Here is a 22,118-nt window from a genome sequence, read left to right as displayed (position 1 = left end):
AAACGCCCTAAGCTAAAACGTCAGCAATGTCTGTGAGAACCTCACTCGGCCGCGGTCGGCAGAATGTACTCCGAAGTCACCCAAGCCTCTTCGGGGAAAGGCATGACTGAAATCCTCACAGCCCGAAGTTGAAAAGAAGGAAGATCCCAGGCAAAGGGTTATCTCTTTAAGGGACGTAAATTTATATGTGAATACTTCTTTATACTGCCCTAAAGCCTTCACAACCCCCCACCCCCACCCCAACATATTTGCTTCTCATCACCACAGACTAGTGAAAGAGAACGGGGGGGGGGGCAGGAAAGGGTAAGGAGCTGTGTCCTCGGGACCCCAGGCTCATCCTCTAGCAGCTGAGCCTGCGCCCCATGACGTGAAATCTGAAATCTGTTTATCATCCACGTCTCACCTTGGCATCTGCTCCAATTCTGCCTTAACTCATTGCCCCCTTGGCATGCCTGTCCAGGCTGGAATCTGCGTGGCAGTCAAGCTCTCGCACTTTGCGGTCCGCCCAGCTCCCCTTCCCGTCACTTCTTAGGCTCTCCCAAGCACAGCCTGCTCGTCCTCACTCTGGGACGCCCTCCACACTCACCCACTCGGGAGTCGAGGCCTTCCCGCGGGCCACAGGCCTTCAGCCCACCTGCCCGTACTTGGTGCGTTATGTAGCCTGGTCTTAGACGTGAGCCAAACAGAGACGCACAGTCCCCAGCCTTGAGGACTCCAAAGTCTAAACCCTCTCACACGTATTACCATTAGCTGGGTAAAGTCACGTAAAATTGTCCCCATTTTGTAGAAGAGAAAACTGAGACTCGGAAAAGGGACAGGCTTTGTCCAAGGCCATGTAGCCACTGAGCTGGCGCTGCACATTTGGATTCCACCCTCTGAGCTGGCTGCCTGGCCGTCCTGCCTTCGGTGGGGCCGGACGAGAGGATGCGGGTGGAGGGTGCTTCCATGGACACAAGGCTCACTTCTGCCCTGGGATGGTGGGGAGGGCGGACTGCATAACCATGGCGACAGAACGCTGTGTGCCCAGTGAGGCTAGAGCCAAAGGAAGGTCAGAGCCCCCACGTGGACCAGCCCTCACTCGGGGGCAGGGGTTCTCCCATCCTGGGAGCTCTCCTGGCATGACCTGGTGCTGCAGTTTCCAAAGCAGGTGCTCCTCAGCAAGTTCCTGACCCCCTTGGGCCCCAGCTGACTCTCTAAATAGCTCAGATTCACAAGATAAAGCATGTAGGACAGCTTCAGCCACATGGTAAGGGCTCAATGAGTGTCAACTGCTGCTATCATCCCAGGCCCCATGGCTGGGTCTTTGGCTGGGCGCACGGGGAGGGGCCGGGATCATGAGGGGACTTCGGGAAGAAGGAGTTGAACCCACACAATGAAAGCACCTCTGCTCAGGAGTCAAAGGTCCCCAAGAGGGGCAGCAACTCACCGGAACTCAGGAAGCCAAAGACACCCACTCGGTAGCTGCCAATGACCACGATGAGGTTGCCGATGGCTGCCAGGAAGGAGCCGTCCAGGGCCAGACGCCCTTCCCGCGCTTCACCCTCCATGGCACCAGGGAATAACACCAGCACAGACGCGTTGGGGGGCTGCAGAGATTGGGGGACGTGGGGTTAGAGGTTGTTTCCAGCCCCAAGAGCTCTGTGAGGACGTCCTCCCGAGCCGGGTGCCCAGTGCTGAGCCCAGATGTCACAGGCACTGCTTCTCCCCTCAGCTCTGCCTGGAGATCTCCACAACCCATTGCACAGATGGGAAACTGAGACTCAAAAGTGGAGTCACCTTCCCAAGTCACAAAACGTGAAGCTGGCAGAAACGGCAGCTCACCATAGACCCTTAGTCCATCTCACAATGCCCTGCAGCCCCCGACCCCCCGTTCTGGCCCTCGGTTCCATTGCCTTCTGGAGCTTCGGTGCTTCCACTGGTCAGCCCCTCTGGCTGACACCCGTCATGGTCACAGTTTCCAGTTTTAAGCCCTTGCCCAGGGCCAGCCCCTGTGTCACCCATTTGGTCCCAGGCAGTTCTAGGCAGTAGGTCTATTATTAGAATTCCCATCACACAGGGGGAAGCAGAGGCTTGGACAGGCTGGATGGCTGGTCCTGGTCCCATGGCCAGGAGGCCAGAGCACTAGGGCTGAGGGAGACGACATGACTGGGAGGCCACACGCTCAGCCACCCTGCCAGCCAAACCCTCCATCAGAACATGCCCACATGGAGATGTGATGCCCCCGTCCAGGCCCCCAGGCCACACCTGTGCCCGATCCAGGGCCCCTGACCACAACTGCTCCCCTCTGTACAGCTGGCTCCCCTCCACCCACCCCTGCCCAGGCCCCCCTGGGTGCAGGGTGCTCTCCCCAGAATGTCTCACGGGAGCTGTCGCCTCATCGCAGGTGGGAGTCGGAGTCTCCCAGCAGTGATACTGCTGGCTAAAATCCACAGAGACCCGGGGCCCGCAGCATCCCCCCGGGGCCCCTCCCAGCACAGTGTCCTGGACCGACTCTTCCTGGGTGACTCTCCCTCTCTGAGGCGGCGCCCTTGGTGGGGTGGCTGGTTCTTTCGGCATGAGGCCTTGCTCGTGGCCGCAGGAGAAGGCCAGCTCGGGCAGCCTCGGTTTCATAGGCCGTGGGCTGTCGGGTGCTCAGGGATGGGCCTGGCCTCCCCCTCCTCACAGCACCCAGGTAATTAAGTGAACGCTGCAGCCAGAGAGCAGCCCTGGGGCGCTGGGCCAGGCCGGCCCCCCTCGGAGCCCCCAGTCCCGGCTGGGCCCACCCGCCTCCCGCGGTGCCTGCACAGCCCACTCACCGCAAACAGGTAGCCATGGATGCTGATCTGCCTCCTGCCTGCCCCTCCCTCTAAAGTGTGGACCCCGGAGGGCAGCGGCCTTGTTTGGGTCCCACTGTGCCCTCAGCACCTGGGATGGTGGCCGGGCCCTGGTCGTCCTGACGGGCATCTGCCTAAGACTGATGAGGTGGCCATCCGCTGTGCAGGGCAGGGGGTGCCAGGGGCGCGGGCACACAGGCTGGGGGAGCCAGGGGCAGCTCTGCCTCCCCTCCACAGGCCAAGCCTCACGAAGCAGTGAGCTGGCGGGGGCAGTACGAGGCACAGCCTCGGGGGCACCCAGGAGCTGGGGCGCCGGCAGCCGTGAGGAAGGCAGATTTCCTCAGGGGCAGGTCCCGGGCCAAGGAAGCAAGGGCGGTCACACTCACCGGGCTGTGAGGGACGAACACGCTGAGATGCAGGCAGTCTTCACTGACTCCGGGGGGCGCGGGCGACCCGCCTGGCGACCAGCAGCTGGCCCTGCAGGCAGGGACCGCGTGACTCCCAGAGGCACAGCCCGAGGGACGTGCCGTCCACCCGCTCCCCCACCCCCAGGCCTGGGTCTCCCCAGCTCTGCAGAACAAGGGGCAAGAGAATGCGAGGAAAAGCTGGGCTCATCCTCCCTCTGGCCGGAGCCTGGACAGGACTGTCCCTGAGCAACCGCGGGCCACCTGGGGAGGAGGGCTGAGCTGTGGTCCGAGAAGGAGCCTGGTGAGGGAGGCTGCTCTGGCCCTTGCCCTGAGGGCCATCCTTCCTCGCTGCCTCCCAGGGGCCCAGGCCTCGCGCTGGGTGGGCCACCTGACCTGCCCACTGCCCTGTATGGATGCAGGGGGCCAGTCTGGGCACCTTCCTGTAGAGCCCGACAGCCCGCCTGGGACTGGGCCTAACGGATGGTGACTGTCCCCCAGTGCACTCGCAGGCAGCACCAGGCTCCTTAGCCCTGAGGTCCACTGAACCCACTCTCCTACCACTCACCACTCAAGGTCCGTGTGAGTCAATTGCCTCATCTGTGAAATGGGCACATCCCAACGCGGCAAACACCCTAATCAGAGAACATATGTGCCTTTTGTTTCCCAGTGGTGGTGCGGTCTTAAATGCACACCTTTCTGCATTCCTACAACCACGGACTTAGCTCAAGCGTTCATCAGCCCTTGCCTGAAGTATTTTAAGAGCCTCGGAGCTCATCATTCTTTATGTGGCCGTAGGCCTGTGGACCAGCCCAGCATCCGACCAGTGGACACAGCCTGCAGCTGCTCGGGATGAAGCAGAGGGAGGCCTGTGGGAGGGGAAGAGCTGGGGGCAGGGGTAGGTTCAAACGGGGGCTCTCTTCCGTGGTACTTCAAACATGCTGTAATAACAAAAACCACAAAAGTGCTTTCCAATGCGTCAGCTGTTTAAAGTGGTGTGTGCAGGGGAGGGGATGGGAAAAACTGAACGCTTTTTAAAAAATCTCTCAAAAGCTCTTTTTAATAATGTGTCAAATAAAAGACAAATTTGGACTTGGTCAGGAGAGGCTCTTGGAAAGATGATTGTAACCGGGGAGAGGGGCGATCACATCAGAGGGAGGGGCTATAGCAACGGGGGGAAACATGCTGACCACGAGGTGTGGATGTCTCTCAAGCACTAGGCGGAAAGGGGTTTCTTCTGCGGAGAAGTCAGAACCCCAGTGTAGGGAAGTGGGAAGGAAGATTGGCGTCATGAGATGGTAGATCTAAAATGTTCTGTGCTTCAGCAGCCTATTTTCTGGGAAATGCCCTTAAAGTTCAGGGAGCTGGGGTAAGGAGAGAGGTCCTTTGGTCAACCATTGGTGAGCAGGTGTTCTGTTTGGATTGCTCAGTGAAGACAAGCAGTTCAGCTGATACTTATGAGGCAAGAAATGGGAACGCAGAGGGCCAGCACCGGCCTCGCCACAGGGAAACAAGGGGCATCTGCGAGCCGCATCTGAGCCACATGATGGGGGGGGGGGTCCTTTGCAGTAGCCATGTTCAGCAACTTAGAGTGTAGGAAGATTTTTTAAATTTGCTGCTTTCCAAGATGGCAGGGCTCAGGCAAAAATTTAACATTGTCAGTGTCACTATTGAAAAAAATTTTCTCTTAAAATTTTTTCGTCGGCTCATTTGCTTTATCTTCTGGGCTGTCTTTCTCAAAAGACTGAGTTCTGGCTGAACTGCTGTGGGTGCAGGCAATGTTTGCCCTTTCCTCATGCGTGGCCCATGGAAACCTTCCTGCAGATGCTTCCCATCTCGCTTCCTGGGTCCAAGTCCGGGGGACGATGGAAGGCTCACAGTGAAGAAGAAGGGCCCCCGTCAGCCTGCGCCCTGAGTCCCTGGAGCACATGGACCTCTCCATCACCAGAGGGGTTTCCAAGAGAGTGCTAAGTGGCTGACACTCCAGGCACGTCGTGCTCAGTTAATTCGCCGCCTGACCTCACCACGTCACCCAGAATGCACTGCTTTGCTGTGACTGTCAGGCACGCTGATGGACTGGGAGATGGCTTCCCTAGGCAGTGACCCAATGCACCCCACTGCCCCATACCGTGGCTTGGTGGCATCCCAGGAGCCTGTCCAGTTCGCGGGCTCTGGCGCCCGGAAGCGACCCTCAGCCAGTGGTGGGGCAGCATACGGAACTCCTAGGAACTGGTCGACTTGCTTCCACACAGTGCCCACCTGGATGGCTTGAGCTCTGCCCAGCAGCCGGCCGTGGGTGGCAATGGACACAGAAGGAGCAGATGCCTCAAAGCTGAGCAGAGGGGTGCCTGTCGGGAGGGAAGTGCAGGTGGAAGGACAGAGAGGTACCAATGTGTGCTCTACTCATGGGTGCTCTGAATATGCTTAAAAACTTAAATCACAGCTTTGTGCACTTTGAAAATGTTAGTAATTCATTCCAATCCCCATAGCTTAAGTCTAGTCAAGTTAGTTTTCAATGTGAATAAACAAACAGGAAAGACAGCTACCCCTTATTCAACAGAACATACATGCAAAGCATTGCACTGTTCCCCTCTCTGGGTCTTAGCTGGTGGCCTCTAACCCATCAGCCGGCAAGGAGGATGCTAGCTCAGATGCACAGTCCCCTAACTCAACCCTGGGGCCATCTGCGCCTCACTGTTCAGAACTGTTGGACTTTGGCCACCATATGGGCTTCAGAATTGCAGCTAAGGGTCTATGGGCACCTGTTCACAATGCATAGATGAGGAGTTAGGGTTAGGGGCTGAGTGTCACACCCAAAGCTGCCCCTTTTAACTCGAAAGCCAGCTGAACTTTCAGGACTTTGCCCCTCCCTGGGTCTCTGCTGCCTGTGCCCACGATGTCCTCGCTCCCAGTGATTCATGCCTGAGCCCACCTGGTGGACAAGCTCAAGGCTGCCACCACCTGCTTCCCTGCCCTGTGCTCTCAACACCCTGTCCAACCCCCTCCTCGTACGCTATACAGATAGCAGTTTCTCTGCAGACTTATCTCAGCTCCTCAACTACTTTTTCTTTCAATGAACATTTGTTGGACCCCAGCTCTGGGCCAGGTCTGTTTCCAGGGATTTGAGACAGGCCTGTGTCTGATTCCCTACAGGACTTAGGGCTTTGCACAAAGGACAAAATAAAGACGCCTTTAGGTAAACTTGTGTGTATGTGGGGGTGGGGGGAGTCTCTCTTTCATGATTACTAACAGGTATGTTTGGTCTGCCCAGCTGCCCTCTTGGCTGATTGAGAGACAAAGCCTTGCTGCTTCCTCTGCAGCAACTTCTATTAAAGAGAAAATGTATCTATGTACATGTATATATATATATATAGAGAGAGAGAGAGAGAGAGAAATGACTAAACAGACAGATGGGGAAGGGAGGCAGACAGGCAGAAATCCACTGATTCCTCAAGAACTGGGTATAATATGTGGTTCTCAACTAGAAGTGCTTTGGCCCTGGGGGACACTTGGGGTTATCAGAACCTACTTGGGGCACTGCCAGCTGAGGCAGCTCAGCTTCCTGCAATGGGCAGGACAGCCCCCAAAGCAAACATGTATCTGGCCTAAAATGTCACTAGAGCCCAGGCTGAGAAACCCTGGGGTAATTTCCTCTCATGGCTTCCAGGCCCACTGAGGGTCAGCCGGGCAGGGAGGAAGCAGTAGACGCACTGGGCAGTCCAGCAGACCCGTGTCCTAGGTTTCATCCAGCTACTTCCTGGGGAGCAGTGCGCTCTTTCTGAGCCTCAGCGTCCCCTCTGCAAAGCAGGAAGCATAACCAGGCCAAACGCTAAGGAGACGGGACAACTAACGTGAGGCGTGAGCCGCTCCCAGCACAGTGAACGCCCACAAACGGACAAGCCCTTCCCTCTCCTTCCAAAGCGGAGTCTTACTGATACCGACCTGGTGTGTCAAGAAAATAAGACTTGTGTTGAGCCCCAAATATTCAGTAATCACAATTTGATGATCATCTGGGTTTATTCTCTGTCCCTCCCTAAGACTAACATCTATGCATCTTGTCTACTGCAGTAAGGCCAGTGCTTGGCACATGACAGGAGCTCAACGCTAGCTGAGCTAGTTGAATGAACGAATGAATCAGAGAAAGGAAGAAAGGAGGAGAGACGGTGAGAGGAAAGGAAGAAGAAAAGAAAGAAGGAAAAAAAAAAACCAAAAACCTTCTCTTGTTGCAAAAGCACTGATCATGAATTAGAACCCAAGTGGAAACTCAGAATGGAAAGAAATAGTTGCTGCATTTTAATCTGGCCGCAATCACAAATCATGACTGATCTCAACCCCCCTGTTCCTTCTCACAAGGTTTCCTGTTTCAAGTGTAAATCACAGGGGCTCAGGCAAGCATTAGGAGTGCAGCTGCTAAAGTAGCAGAAACTTCTGCTGTTGGTTCTTTTGCTACTCAGGACACAGCCACATTTCATGGATGCAGAATCTTCTGAAGGGGGGGTAAAGGCAGAAAAATACAAAAGCTAAAGGATTCTAAGGAACACAGGCCTGTTCTTCCACCAACAGTGGTATTAAACCTTCCCTTCAGAGGCCCCCAAGAGTGGTTTCAAGGGCCCAGGCCCGGGCTTACTCTGTTTCCAGTAGACGTGGGTGGCCTCCTCACGGAGCAGCAGTCGGCAGCTCTGGGCCTGCAGGCTGTGTGTGCAGCTCTGGGTATCAGGATAAAACATGCACCTCACAGCCCCTGGTCGGGTCTGCAGGGTGGTGATAAGGCAGGTCTGGTGACGGGAACACTCTGAGGAGAGGACGGAGAAGAGGGAGGCCTGGACCTCAGAGACATTACTCTGGCCAAAAATCCATGTGTCCATTGGTCCATCCACGCATCCTTCTACCCATGCATGCATCTATGCATCCATCTGTCCATCTACCCATCATGCATGCATCCATTCACCAATGTATCCATCCTTTCATTTATCCACCCATGACTCCATTCATCCATCCCACAGTGCATCCATCCCTTCATCTATGCATCCATCCAACCATGCCTCCATCCAGGCATGCATTCATCCATCTGTCCATCCATGCATGTATCCATCCATCTGTCCATCTATGCATGCATCCATCCATCTATCCATGCATCCATTCTTCTATCTATCTATTCATTCATTCATGCAATCACTCCCATATTGACTTGAGTTCCTACTACATGTCCAACATATTGTTCCAGGGACTGGGATAAAATGGTGGTGACAGGAACTTAATCTTCCCCTCAATTTATTCTCCACATGCCAGTTAGGTTTTTGATTATTTAATTCATATTGTGCCTTTGTCATTCCTTTACTGTAAATATCCCATGGCTCCACACTGCTTTTGGGACCCAGTTACCACTTAAGGCCCTCTGTGTTCTCGGCCATGCCTTCCTTGTCAGCCTCATCTCCCCTCCCTCATCCCTCCCCACCAATTCAACAGGGGTCATGACCTTTCCCATGTGTGCCAGATGCTACACCAGACACTTTAAGCCACTCACAGCATTCCAGGTATTCAGTCTTAGAACAGGTCTGAAAGTAGTGCTGCTGCATTTGATTGGGCAAGTGCGCACTCCCAGACGCCCCTATTCTGTGAATAGGGGCCATCATGAGTTGCACAGTGAAAAACCAGTACATGTGTACACAGTGGCCTTGTTTTAATGATACACATGGATTTATGCACGCTGTTACTCAAGCTTGTGGAGGAAGAGATTTATGGAGTCTCAGGATTGGAGGACTGTAAATGTGACTAGATCAGCCCTCACAGGCTAGAAGTCTGCGGAGCACTCCAATTAAGTGTCACCTAGTGTGTCGACTTGAAACTGTTGTGTACCCTAGAAAAGCCATGTTCTTTAATCCTTTTTCAATAACGCTGGGTGGAATCTTTTTTATTAAATTGTTTCCATGGAGATGTGGCCCACCCAATTATGGGCAGGACCTGTTGACTAGGTGGTTTCCATGGAGATGTGTCTCTACCAATTCAAGGAGTGTCGCTTTAACAGGGAACCATCTTGGAAAAAGCTTCAGATCCCACACAGCCAGGGACCTTTGGAGATGAAGAAGGAAAAAATGCCCCCAGGAAAACCTCATGAAATAAGAAGCCGGGAGAGAAAGCTAGCAGACATAGCCATGTGCCTTCCCAGCTTACAGAGTTGTCCAGAAGCCAGAGATCCCAGCAGATGCCAACCAAGTGCCTTCCCAGGGGTTCCCAACAGCATCAACCTTTTTTGAGTAAAGGCAACCTCTTGCTGGTACCTTAATTTGGACATTTTCACAGCCTTAGAACTGTAAACTTGCAACTTAATAAATTTCCATTTTAAAAGTCATCCTATTTCTGCTATATTGGATTCCGGCAGCCTTAGCAAACACCTAGCATTTGTTTAAATATTGATAGTGACTAGAAGGGCAATATACATCTCTGGACAGCTTTGCCTATTAGAAAGTTCTTCTATGTACCATGAGCTTTGTACCATAAGCCTGGCCAAAACAAGTGCACTTCCTCCTCACCACAATGGCCCACCGTTCTCTGAAGACAGCCCTCATGCCCCCACGCGTCTCCTCTGCCTCAAACCCACATCCTAGATATTTCCTGGTCTTCCTCTGCCCTGGTTTAATGTCTTCTCCTTTGCTGGCTGGCTCTGCCCCTTGGAGAACTTGACTCTGGGCCAACCCTGCAGGGGTATGAGGAGACTGTAGAGAAGATCCCACCCAGGGCCTTTCTCCAGGTTAAGTCCTTCCAGCCAGGCACCCCAGGTGACCTTGGGCTGTCATGTGTCAGAATCTTGTGTGAGGTCTTGTCTCCGTCAATCACCCTTTCTGGGGTTAGAAACTCTCCTTACCCAACAAGCAGAAGTCTCGGGCATCAGAGAAGTTGCTGGCAGCAGCAGTGCTGATATGGGCAATGTCAAAGTTCCTGATGGTTGGATCAATGATGACGGAAGAGGGGGTCAGAGACTGCCATGAGTCCAGAGTGACTAGGGAAGAAAGGAGGGGACAGTCACACATCGATGCCACATGGTATATAATGAAGCTGAGCATTGCCCAGCGTCCCCAAAGGCAGCGTCAGGAGCGTCCTCCTTGGGGTCTCCATGCTCACGTGACCTGCCGTTATTGCTTTGTCTATCTCTCCATCCTACAACCATTCACTAAGAGTTTCTTACGACTCAGGCCTTGGGCTCAGGCCTAATGAAACGAAGGTCAAAAATAATAATAATAATGGCAATAACAAGGGGAAAAAGCCAAGACAAGAAAATCATTGCTATACAGTTGTTATAATGCAATAATTAGAAGTATACTAGATAATAATTATAACATTTATCCATACTTATTATATGGTATTGTCCTTAGGTCTTCACAGGCACTGTATCATTTACTCCTCCCCCTGCTTAATGCGGGAGAAACGCCCACTGCCCTCTGTGGTGGATCCTGTGGTGTGCTGCCCAGGCCCCCTGATGGATTGAGGCTCTCATTTCCTAAACTGTTGGGAGGTTGGCAGCTGGTGGCTCACAGCTGAGTCCTTCTCTAGGACCTGCCCTTGGTCTAAGAGAGTGGCCTCCCTGGGACCATCCACATGAAAATTTAGTTCCTGTGGGTTTACAAAGGCTCAGGATCCTCGCCTTAAGATGCGAAAATGCTGAAGGGCCAGCCCAGCTTCAGGGCCCACTGCAGGACAGGTTGGGTTCAGAGCCCACAGCAGGAGTTGGGGCCATTGTTGCAATTGCAGCAGAATTCTACCTGCCCCTCTAACAAATCCACCCCCTTTCTTACAGGGTGTTCTGAGAGCACTCTACATTAAATTCGGGCATGTAGCTCTCCACCTCAGAGGCCATTTCCTGGGAAATCCCCTCTAAAGCACCCTCTTTTTTTTTTTTTTTTTTAAAGTCAAAATTTGAAGAGACATTTTTATTAAAAGATCCCATCTTAAGCAACTTGTCTTAAAGAATGAATGTCATGCCTTTGATTTACATTTAAAAAATTTAACAGATCCAAGGTTTTCAAACATTTACTACTCTATCTTAAAAAAAAAAAACTTTTTATTTTGAAATAATTTCAAATTTATAGGACAGTATCAAAAAATAATACAAACCCCATATAGAAGAACTCCAATAGACCCCCAGATACCCAGGTCTACCAATTTTAACATGTTACAAATTTGACTTATTGTCATCCATTTCTCTCTCTCACTCTCACTTTCTCTTTCTCTGTCTATTTGCTGAACACTGGAGAGCAGATTGCACACATCATACTCCTTGAACCCACAATACTTCCCATGTACATTTCCTACGAACAAAGTTACTCACTGATGTAATCACCTTAAGTGCAGTTATTAAGTCAAAGAAATTTAACATCAATATAAATCTTAACAAATTGTGATTTTTACTCATGTCCCAATAATATTCTTTTAAACTTTTTCTCCTCTGTTCTTAGATCCCATCCAGTACCATGTTGTTTTAGTTTCCTACGCTGCTCTAAGCAAATACCATCAAATGGTTTGGCTTAAATGATGGGAATTTATTTGCTTATGGTTAGCATTCAGGGAGATGTGCAGATCAAGGATTCATCAAGGTGATGCTTTCTTTCTAAAGACTAGCTGCTTGTAATCCTTGGCCCCTCTGCCACATGGCAAGGCACATGGTGGCATCTTAAAGCACCCTCTTTTAAAGATGAAGATGATGAGTCTCCGAGGAGTTAAAATGGCTTGCCAAGAGTGTCCGAGGTCAATGGGGGATCAAGTTTGAAACTAGGCGTTTCCAACCGCAGAACCTGGGCTTCTGCCGTGCTGCCTCCCAAAACACATGACCAAGGACATGGCTGCCCCGGCAAGACAGAGGGAGCTAAGGATGTAGCAGGCAGAGGAGAAGGCTTGGGAACAGGTGGACACATCTGCCAGCTCATGTCACACTTGGTGCAAAAGCTCTGTGCATCACAGCCAGAGCCTGGCTGTGTGTGCCTGTGAGCACAGAGGTGACACCGGAGAGTGGGTAAAAGTTCCACTGGGAGACAGGACTGAAGGCCCAGGCCCATGAGGTATTACATTGCTCACAAATAACACTGAAGGGTGCAAACGGATGTCTCCCGACACAGGCCTCCACCATCATTTGGGAGTGCTGATTCTAAGACACTGTAGGGAGTTGTTCAGTGGGTACATCGAAATGGAGAAAATCCATTCCTTCCTTCCTTCCTTCACTCATTCATTCATTCATTTGCTTTGGTCTTTTATTTTTTCAGATGATCCCAGTAATTTGTCGTTTTAATAAACACTTGTGAACATTTGCCCTGTGCTAGCAAAACTCTGCAGCAACCTTAGGTGCCACACTTCACAGTTTTTCAAAGCATATCACATCAGTGTCACATTTGTTCCCGGCTGCACCTCATCCGAGAGGTAGGTCAGAGGTTCTCATGTGTCCTTCACAAATGAGGAGTCAGAAACTCAGAGAGGCTGTGCTACTTTCCTGAGAACACTGAGCTTGGAGGTAAACAAACCCCGAGCAGAGTGAGGCCTCTTGGCTTTAAGTCACCTGGGAGTTTTCCTACATAGCTGAGCACACTTTCCAGAAAAATACCCCAGGTATGAAAAGGTCTTTGTCTTTTATAACACGACCTTATCAGCTATATGGGGAAGCCTGTAATCTTTACCTCAAACCTATCTTTGATACCCAGATCACTGGGGAGGTCACTAAACTTAAAATGGTAAATAAAATGGCAAAATCACACAACACTATTTTATTTTTTAAGGAAAAAAAAAAGGTTTACCCAGAAACACGACATAATGAACACAGCCAGATTCCACATGGGCTCAGCCCCAGGAAGCCAGGCCACCAAGCTCTGGGCCCAGCAACCGCCCTCGGCCGACAATCACACCTTTCTGAACTTGGGACTTGGTTTTGCTGCAAGAGACACTGGGCTTTCATCAGCTAAGCAAAAAGTTGCTATTTTCACAGGCAATTAAAGGGGCATTTTTGCAATCTGACTAAGTCAAGATGCATACTTTTAGATGGTAAGTATACTGCAATTTTAGAAAGGGGTTATGATGGGGGTTCTGGGCTGAACGTGCCAATTATGGTCTTAAAATGGAAGCTGTGGTCATACTCTGTGTTTAAGTGGATGTCTGGGGGAAAGCAGTATAATAGAAGGGAGACTTTCACCTCCAAAATGAGAGCCAGCTCAGCTGTCAGCACGCTGAGGCCTGGAGCAGAGAACGGCCATGTCCCACCTGTACCCCCTGCCTGCACGACCCCGCCAGCCAACCACTGTCATGGAGCAGAAGCTGATGACTGGACTCCCAGGTGCATGTCATGGATTTCTGAGAGCCAGCTGGGGATGTACAGACTTCTCAGCAGTGCCTCCTTGGCCATGAGCAACCACCTAGCCCCACAGTGGACACTGTGCCCCGTTGACATGCTGCCCGGTCTCAGCTTCCTCAAGAGAACCGATGCTGAGTCGTAATAACTTTCAGAAATGACAATACATTTGAAATCTGCATTTCAAGGGTTTACATTTTTCTTTAGCTTAGAAACCTTTGGCTCAGATGAAATCATGTAAACTAGGGTGCTCTGTGCCCAAAACCCCACAGGCTCTGACATCTTTCACCCCCACCGCCCACCCTCAGGTGCCCCTGGGGAGTTGGGGACAGGGAAGACTTCAACAGCCCCCAGGATCAGGGGGTGTCCACCAGAAACCACAGCTCCAGAGAAGAAAATCTGAGGCCTGGGGGAGGGAGAGCTTAATTCTTTTTTCCTTAACCCTACATTCACTTGCACTGTTTATCTCACTTACCTGCTGCATGATGAGCCTTTTCAAAAGAAATAATACAAAAGACATAAAGAACTCTGCTTAAAAGACCCCAGTAGATGTCTAAGTAGGTCACTGGTTTTCATCCCTGACTACAAACTGCATCATCGGGAACAATTTAAGGACCCCAGTGCCCCAGTGTCTCCTCCAGAAACACTCACATGGTTGGCGGCGGGGGGCCTGGGACTGGGGTCCTAACTGTGCAGGTGAGTCTCACATGCAGCCAGGTGGCCCCGCCGTGCCCGATCCCCCTGCAGCAGGAACCTGCTGGAGTCCTGGTTGGTATGGGGGGCTGTTGAAAGGACACCCTCTCGCTGCGGGCAGGACAGGGGCCTTCCTTGGCACTAGGCCATGTCCAAGTCACTGTTTCTTGGAATCGTCGCAGACTTGCTGCCACATCCCATGGACTCCGTTCTGTCAGGGGACACTCAGGCCGCAGGGGCACTGTAAGGTTTGGGGGGTGACGGCAGGAGGGTGCTGCCGAGGCTGTGGGACCACAGCTCACAGGGCAAGCCCAAGGGTGGTCCGATACTCTTTTTAGGTCAGGGTTTGTGAGGCCACCGAGGGGGTGTGGGCTGCTGTGGGGGGTGGCCAGCCAGGAGGAGCACTGGGTGGAATCAAGGACTGGCTCCTGGGCAGCCAGGAGAGAGTGGCAGCCGGAGACAGCAGGCACGGTGGAGATACCCCCACCTCCTCCTGTCACTTCTGCCTTCTCAGCTCCTTTCTTTTCCATTGGGTTCTGACCTCATCAGTGTCACCTGAGTTACCACTGGGGACCCGAGCCGGGCCACTCCATCGCCAGCCCTGCCCCATTTCAGGGCCTCCTCACGCTCCAGCAGGGTGACCATCGGAAACTCCAAAGCTGATCACGCCGCTCACTCAGGGCTTAGCATCCTCTGGGTGCTCCGAGGCTCTGCTGAAGGCTAGAGTCCCATCTCACCCGCTCCACTTTTTGCGGGCTGGGGAGGGGGTGCACGGTCCGGGAATTGAACCCGGCTCTCCCACATGGAAGGCGAACATTCTACCACTAAGCCACCTGTGCACGACACTCCCATCATCCGTCACCTGGTGTCCACGGCCTCCCAGCTCCCACTCGTGCCCACACACCAGCTAGGATGCCCACCACTTTCTGCGGGATGTGAGTTACTGACCTGCCCCCAGCACATGAGGACGCGGAGGCACAGGGAGGAGAGGTCACCGCGACACTCAGAAAGTGACGCAGCAGAGCCAGTTTCGGACCTGCCAGCGCGGTGCAGACACTGGGCTCTGCGCCCTCCAACTGCACTGGACCAAGGGCCACCGCCGCAAGCACCCCCCACGTCCCGACCAAGGCATGGGCTCCTCCCACCCCCACCCGGTCGCATGCAGGCGAGTGAGCACGGCCCACCCTTTCGTGCTAAAAAACAACCTAAATCTGAAACAGATTGTCAAGAGGGCTGAAGACCTGAGAGGAGATAGTGCCCTCGGATGGAGGTGGCCAGGACTCGCCATTAGCAGAGGGGAAACGGGGTCCCGGGGGGAAGAGGCTCATCCCTGTCATGTAGCCCCTTCCCTCTGACAGGCAGTGCCAGCAGCAGGTGCTGCCATCCAGCAGGCAGGCACAGCCATGTCCTCGAAAATTCATGTGAAGGGTGTCTGCGTCAGTCTTCACAATACCCTGCTGAGATGAGCAGCATTATTCCTATTTCACAGAAAAGTGAGGCTCGGAGAGGGACAGTGATTGCCCAAGGCCACACAGCTAAAGGACAGCAAGTCCACACTTGGATGACATTATATCTGACTCTCAGTGCAAACCACAGAGCTGGTGAAGGGGTGTGCGGACAGCGCAGGGGAAAGGCTCAAAGAGGAAGGGGCAGAGTGGGCAGCGAAGAAGCGGATGACAAGGTGGGGGACAGTATGGGCCCCTCACAACTCCAGAGCAGCTCAGCGTGCAACCCAAACCCAGGCCAGACTCCTGGGTGACAAAAGCTCCTTCTATTTCTTTCTGGAAAGCATTGTATGCTCTTATTTTAATTAGATTACATTCAATAAAAACTCTGCTAGACTAGAGTATATTTGAAATTTTCTATCTATATATAGAGATCCATTTTTAATTGTCTTTCCTTCCTTCATCTCTTCCTTTTTTCTTTTCTTCTTTCCTTTCCAGACACCAGTTAAAGGAGGAAATATTTTATTTCAAGGCTTGTAGTTTTTTTGATGGTAAAAATTGCCAAAGAAAACACATATAAATGCAAACATATGTTAACACTGTCAGGAAAAGACTGCTGCTCACTGACTGACTAACCAAAGGTAAGTTTCTCATTAAAAATATGGGAGGGAAAAGTGCCCTAAGAGGTTTTTAAATTAGATCAAAGTATAGAACTATCAAACCAGTAGCATATGCCTGACAAATAACATGTTCTAATACATGTTCACACAATCACAGACACTTTTTTTTCATCTCAGTGCGAAGATCAGATCATATGATTTTCATAAATATCACTGAGAGTAAAGATAATAATGAGTGTGAGCTCCAAGACATTCAAAAGCACACAAAATTCTTGCTATTCTTCTTGCAATCTGAACCCAAAAGAATTGCTTTCAGCTTCTTGGAGCTTATCAAAGTGATTGGTCCTGAATGTAGAGAAAGCTCGAGGAAATACAGGAGGTGGTTTCCATGCACAAATGGGCTGGCTTAAGTAACACATGGAAGTTTTATAGCCTTTCAGGAAGGAAAAGCATTACAGGAACCAGCAAATTGCTATAAACTCGAAGATAAGCAGAATAAAACAGATGTGCTGCTTCTCTCACTTGTGTTAATCAGGCTTCTCTAGAGAAACAGAACCAACAAGAGAGATCTGTAAATATGAGTTTCATAAAGGTGTCTCATGCCTGTGCGGAAATGGAAGAGTCCAGAATCCATAGGGCAGACTGTGAAGCTGGAGGCTCCGAGGAAGGGTCTGGACAAACCACCGGAGAGGCTCACTGGCTGAAGAAGCAGTGAGAAGGTCTGTCTTCCTCCTTAAAAGCCACCCACGGATTGGATTATCTCAGTGTGGGAGGCGCGCCTTGTTGATGGCAGATGTAACCAGCCACAGACGCAATTAGCTGACTGATGATCTAATCAACCAGCCATGAAATGTCCTTGCAGGAATGATCAGGCCAGTGCTTGCCTGACCAGACAACTGGGCATCATCACTTGGCCAGGTTGATACCTGCACTTGACCATCACAGTCCACCCCACAACAGGCTCAGGGAGGGACAAGCTCCAGTGCAGCAGTGGCTGGGAGAACCAACACTCACAGAAATCCTCACTTCTCACCAGAGAACGTCTTTCACGTGAGAATTGCATTACACTGGACTTCTGTTTTGCCAGTATTAATGCTCAGGAAAACCAAGCTCTCTTTGGAGAGCAGAAAAGAAGAAGAAAAAAAGATTCCCTTGTTATTTTGTGATCATTTGAAAGGTGAAAATGGGACCAGAGTTCCCTGTTGGTTTAGCATTTCCCGAGAGAGAAATTCACTACACTGGGAGTGGCCTCACAGTGTTCTGCCTCCTTCAACATTTATAAGACAAGACAAATGCCCAGAGATGTACTGACTGCTCTTGGGCCGCCAAACACCTATTTTTCAGCTCCTCTGTGAGTGTGCTTTCATCTTTTACTTGTATCTCCAGAGCTTAGCAGGAGGGATGGTGAGTCACACCCATTCATGAGTTCAGAGTGTCTACTCTGCCCATCTTCACTCTGGCATAAGAAATGGTAACCACAATGATAATTAAAATATTGTGTATTGAAATGGTTGGCGATGATTAAGCATGTTCTGCCAGACACGGCACAGTGAGCCACATTTCAACCACACACGGCCCTCAGTATGGGGGTCCTAGCACCCCTGCTCCAAGATGTAGCCACGCACTGTGGAGGGGGCTGTGGTGGTCTGAGGTTGTGTGTATCCCAGAAGAACTTGTTCTTAAACCTAACCCACCCCTGCGAGTGTGGAGCCATGACTAGGAGGACCTGTTAACGAGGCTACTTCCGTTAAGGTGTAACCCACGTCAGTCAGGGTGGGTCTCAGCCCCGTTTCTGGAGCCCTTTACACGAAAATGCACTTCAGACAGGAGAGAGAAGCAGCCAGGGAGCTGAAACCAATGGAACCCAGAAGAGAAGAGTGAGAACAGGAGATGCCGCCATCTGCCACGTGACAAGCTAAGGGCCAAGGATCACCAGCAGCTCCTCTTTAGGCGGAAAGCTTCAGCTTGATGATGCCATGATTTGGGCTTTTTTTTTAAGCCTCAAAACCATAAGCCAATAAGGTCACGTTGTTTAACCTGATCCAGTTGATGGAGTTTGCTTGAACAGCTTAGGAAGCTGAGCACACGCTGGGGCTGGCTGCGTGCGTGCGGCTCCACTCTGCTTAGCACCAGCTCTGGGACTTGGGTAACTTCCTCTCCAGTACCCAATTACTGTTATTTTGTTTCAGTTTGCAAACAAGGGTAGTCATATCATCTGAGTCATCAAACAGAACTTTCCAAATAGGATCACAGTTTGCTTCTGATCTTTTCAGCCTTCCATGCAGAGGAGGGGAGCTCGGAGTGGTCACTTCAGCTGGCTATCCCAGTGGCCACGCCGATGCCATCATCTCCCTCTGATGTGTGTCTTAGTGAGCTCAGGGTACAGGGAGGCTGAATGCAGCAAGGCCTGAGAACTGCTCAGTAATGTTTGCTAAGGATTCAACCCACAGTGAGTCAGTTTCCAAAGCCTAAGCATTTTTACCACCCTGCTGTATTTTCCAGTGCAAGTGCTGTCCTTTGTCAAAATAGGGCACTTTCACCCAAAATGTGACCATTACTGGTATTGATCTTACTTTGCCACCCCCTCTCCTTCCTGGAAATAAATGCCTTTGCATCAAGGTTGTCACACAGGGGCACAGCTCAGCCGTGTGCCCTGGGGACCAGGAAAGACCTCTCAGATGCTTCAGGGACTTGGAAGGAAGGATGAAGATGACAACTCTTCAGTCCACGACAGAGGACTATCTTGTAAGGAGCAAGACAGTAAATGTTTAGGCTTTGCAACCATCTTTGGTCTCTGGTGCATTGACTTTTTCTTTGCTTTGCTTTTCTTTTTTTTTTTTGGCAATGCTTTAAAGATGTAAAAACCATTCTTAGCTCATGGGCTATACGAAAACAGGCTGCAGACTATAATTCGTGGGTGCTGGTCTAGAAGACAAGAGTTCCTGTAAAGGTCATGGGTTCCATCATTACAGGCCATAGTGGGCCTGAGTCTACATTCTGGGAACCACAATTCCAAGGCGAATTGACGGGAGCGTTTGTTCTTCTCCCAGGAATGAGGAGGCATCTGAATAATGCCATCAGGAAGCCAAATCTTTGCAATTATATGACATTCTGATGGTGACTTCCCAAGTAGGGACGTTAAAGTTCTTTTGTAAAATGATGGTGAAAATAGATTTTAGTGGGCTTCTTAAATATTCTTACCTGGTGGAAAGAAAAGTTGGCAACCACACATTTTCCTCCAGGTACATAAGTCAAATGAAAGTCTAACCTCTTCTCCACACCTTTAGCCTTTTGTGCTTTCTGTCCTATTTCCTGGGACTCCCATTTCTGGGAGATTGTGTCACTGCTGACCCTAAAAACATTTTTGTCCTTCCCCCTTTGACTGTGACCTGGAAGTAAGGATCCTTATTGTGTCCCAAAATACCCCCATTCCCTGTCCTGGCAGGCCTGGCTTCTGGCTGTAGAACCTTCTAGTTCTCATCATTCTCAGCTTGTGGTACCTTGTCTTTCCCCCCACACTCCTTAATTCTTTTCCAGCCAGTTCATAATTTTCCTCTCCACCCCAACCCGATGGAACCCTGGTGACATCATCATTTTGGGGAAGCTGGGGGGCTCATTCAGTATGCTTGCGCCAGTCTCCTTAACTCTTCAGTCCCAGAGACCTTGAATTCCACTCCACTCTGACTAAGTACTTCCAAGCCACACCCTAAACGCTGTCGTGCCATCACCACCCCATCCTGCTTAAATCTTATTTTTCCTAATCTCTACTTGCTGGTATGTCCAACAATCCTCTTTCTTTCCAGCACTCTCACACTTCCCTCCCACTGAAGCATCGCTTTAGCTTCACTGTGATTTCTAGTCTCTTTACCACTCTATGTCACCCATCTTCACAGGCTTATAATACAACCAGGACCAAACATCGCCCCATCATTTCAACTTCCCTTTCGCCAATGTCCTCAACTCCCTTCCCTCCCAGTTGGATTAGTCCAATGAGTTTGCTGTCTCTGAAGCTTGCCTTGGACTGCTGAGCAGGGCAAGAGAAAAACCCCACAGTCCAAGAGACTAGTGCCTTTACAACCATCAGTGCCTCCGCTTCCTATGAACTCTCATCACAGCCTGATTCTGCAGGTGCCTCCCTCTCTTCCATGCTCTACAGCCTCTACTTCAAAGGTTCGCTACTTCCTCGCGGCCTCACGGCACTTCTCCTTGCCCTTACAGCAGTGCCTGACCTCCCGCCTCAGCAAGAAAAGAGGGACCCTCAGACAGCATCTCTTCTACTTCCTCTTTCCCTTCAGCAGCCTCTGTAAACCATCGCATCTCTCTGTCCCTCATTCTCCTAATACTGAGGAAGGGCAGCTCTAGGGCTTGCTCTCTGCTCCCCCTCAGAGGCACCCACCCATCACTCCCACCACTCCATACCTTCACTCTATCCCTCGACACTGAACTTCACTCTTTGCATAAAAACATACTCAGGTTTCCCTATGATCAAAATAGCACCTCACTGTCGACCAAGGTTTCTTAAACCAGAGTCCCTGGAATAATCTGCACAATGTGATACATATGGTGGGGCTTGTGTTTTCAATGCATCATCATGAGAATCAACGACCTGAAAATGGTTACCAGCCAATGCTCTCCAATTCCCTTTTTTTTTTTTTTACATGGGCAGGCACCAGGAATCGAACCCGGGTCCTCTGGCATTGCAAGCAAGCATTCTTGCTTGCTGAGCCACCGTGGCCCACCCTCCAATTCCCTTTTTAACTGCCAATCTCATTCTCACTTTCTTTTCATAGCCACTATTCTTGGGAAAAGTTTATGGTTACTACTTTCTCAAATCACTATTATTTAGTTTCTTCCCTCATCATGTTACTAAATTTCCAAAGGCTTTTTGTGACTAAAGCATAGGATGCATGCACCCTGGTTTTCTTTGTCATTACTGACCACTTCCTCCTGCCTGGACTTCCACGACCCCACACTCCCCTAGAGTATCCACCACCTCTCTAGCTGCTCCTCTGGCTTCTTCTATTCTGCTCGCCCCTTAAACACTGTGTCTGTCTCCTCAGAGCCTGTCCTTGACTTCTACCATTTGCACTTGATGAACTTTCTCGGGGTGATCACCTTATCTCCAAGACTTCACATCCCACTGACACACCAATGATCATTAGACATCTCCAGACTAGACCTTCCTCCCAGGCTCCGTTCCCAGATACTCAGTGCTTGCACACACCTCCGTGAAGATGCGCCCCAGGCACTCCAAACTCAACGTGCTGAACGCTGAATATGGACCTCCGTCCCCCTGCTCACCCACGCTCTCCAGCTGCCCCCCTCTTGTAATCTCTGTCTTGGTGACTGGCACCACCATTGCGGGATGCCCAATCTGAAACTCCATATACCGATGTTCACGTGAACCGAATATTCATTGAGAAAGGACTCCATAGAAGGAAACAGTAAACATCCCTGCAAATCTAAATTTCAGGTTCTACCATCGCAAGTAGATACTACGCCCAGAGTGAACACAGGCTATTTGCTTTTCTCTCTGAGAACTTGGCATTCGGCATCCCTCGTGATCTGGCAGCTACCTGTCTTACCAACTCTCCAGCCTCACCACTCTGCCTCCTGTCACCCCAAACTCATGTCTGGTGGTCTACGAACACTCTGTAGTTGGATGACTTTGTTCACACTTCCCTCTGTTTGGCACCCACTGACAAAATAAAGGCAGTTTATTTACATGATGAATCTATCCTCCAAAGCCCAACTCAGGTGTCACTTCCTCTGGGAAGCCTTCTATGACCTGCTCCTTGGCCCATTCCCAAATTATCTTT

At 50.8% G+C, this 22,118-nt stretch overlaps 1 protein-coding gene across 1 annotated transcript in view; it reads right to left on the bottom strand.

Annotated features, from left to right (window-relative positions):
* The window catches only part of TG (thyroglobulin), a 234,772-nt gene that overhangs the window by 103,490 nt on the left and 109,164 nt on the right, over positions 1–22,118 (bottom strand). Inside the window, exons 36-40 of the mRNA XM_077167733.1 lie at positions 10,080–10,214; positions 7,845–8,009; positions 5,346–5,565; positions 3,200–3,290; positions 1,427–1,586 (exon numbers count right to left, since the gene is read on the bottom strand). Coding sequence (XP_077023848.1) covers positions 1,427–1,586; positions 3,200–3,290; positions 5,346–5,565; positions 7,845–8,009; positions 10,080–10,214 — 771 coding nt within the window. The remainder of the gene's footprint in view (positions 1–1,426; positions 1,587–3,199; positions 3,291–5,345; positions 5,566–7,844; positions 8,010–10,079; positions 10,215–22,118) is intronic.

This window comes from Tamandua tetradactyla, chromosome 6 (assembly GCF_023851605.1).
Source record: "Tamandua tetradactyla isolate mTamTet1 chromosome 6, mTamTet1.pri, whole genome shotgun sequence".
Lineage (NCBI taxonomy): Eukaryota > Metazoa > Chordata > Mammalia > Pilosa > Myrmecophagidae > Tamandua > Tamandua tetradactyla.
The sequence above is the reverse complement of the archived record's forward strand: the minus strand, read 5'-3'. Positions and strand labels throughout refer to the sequence as shown.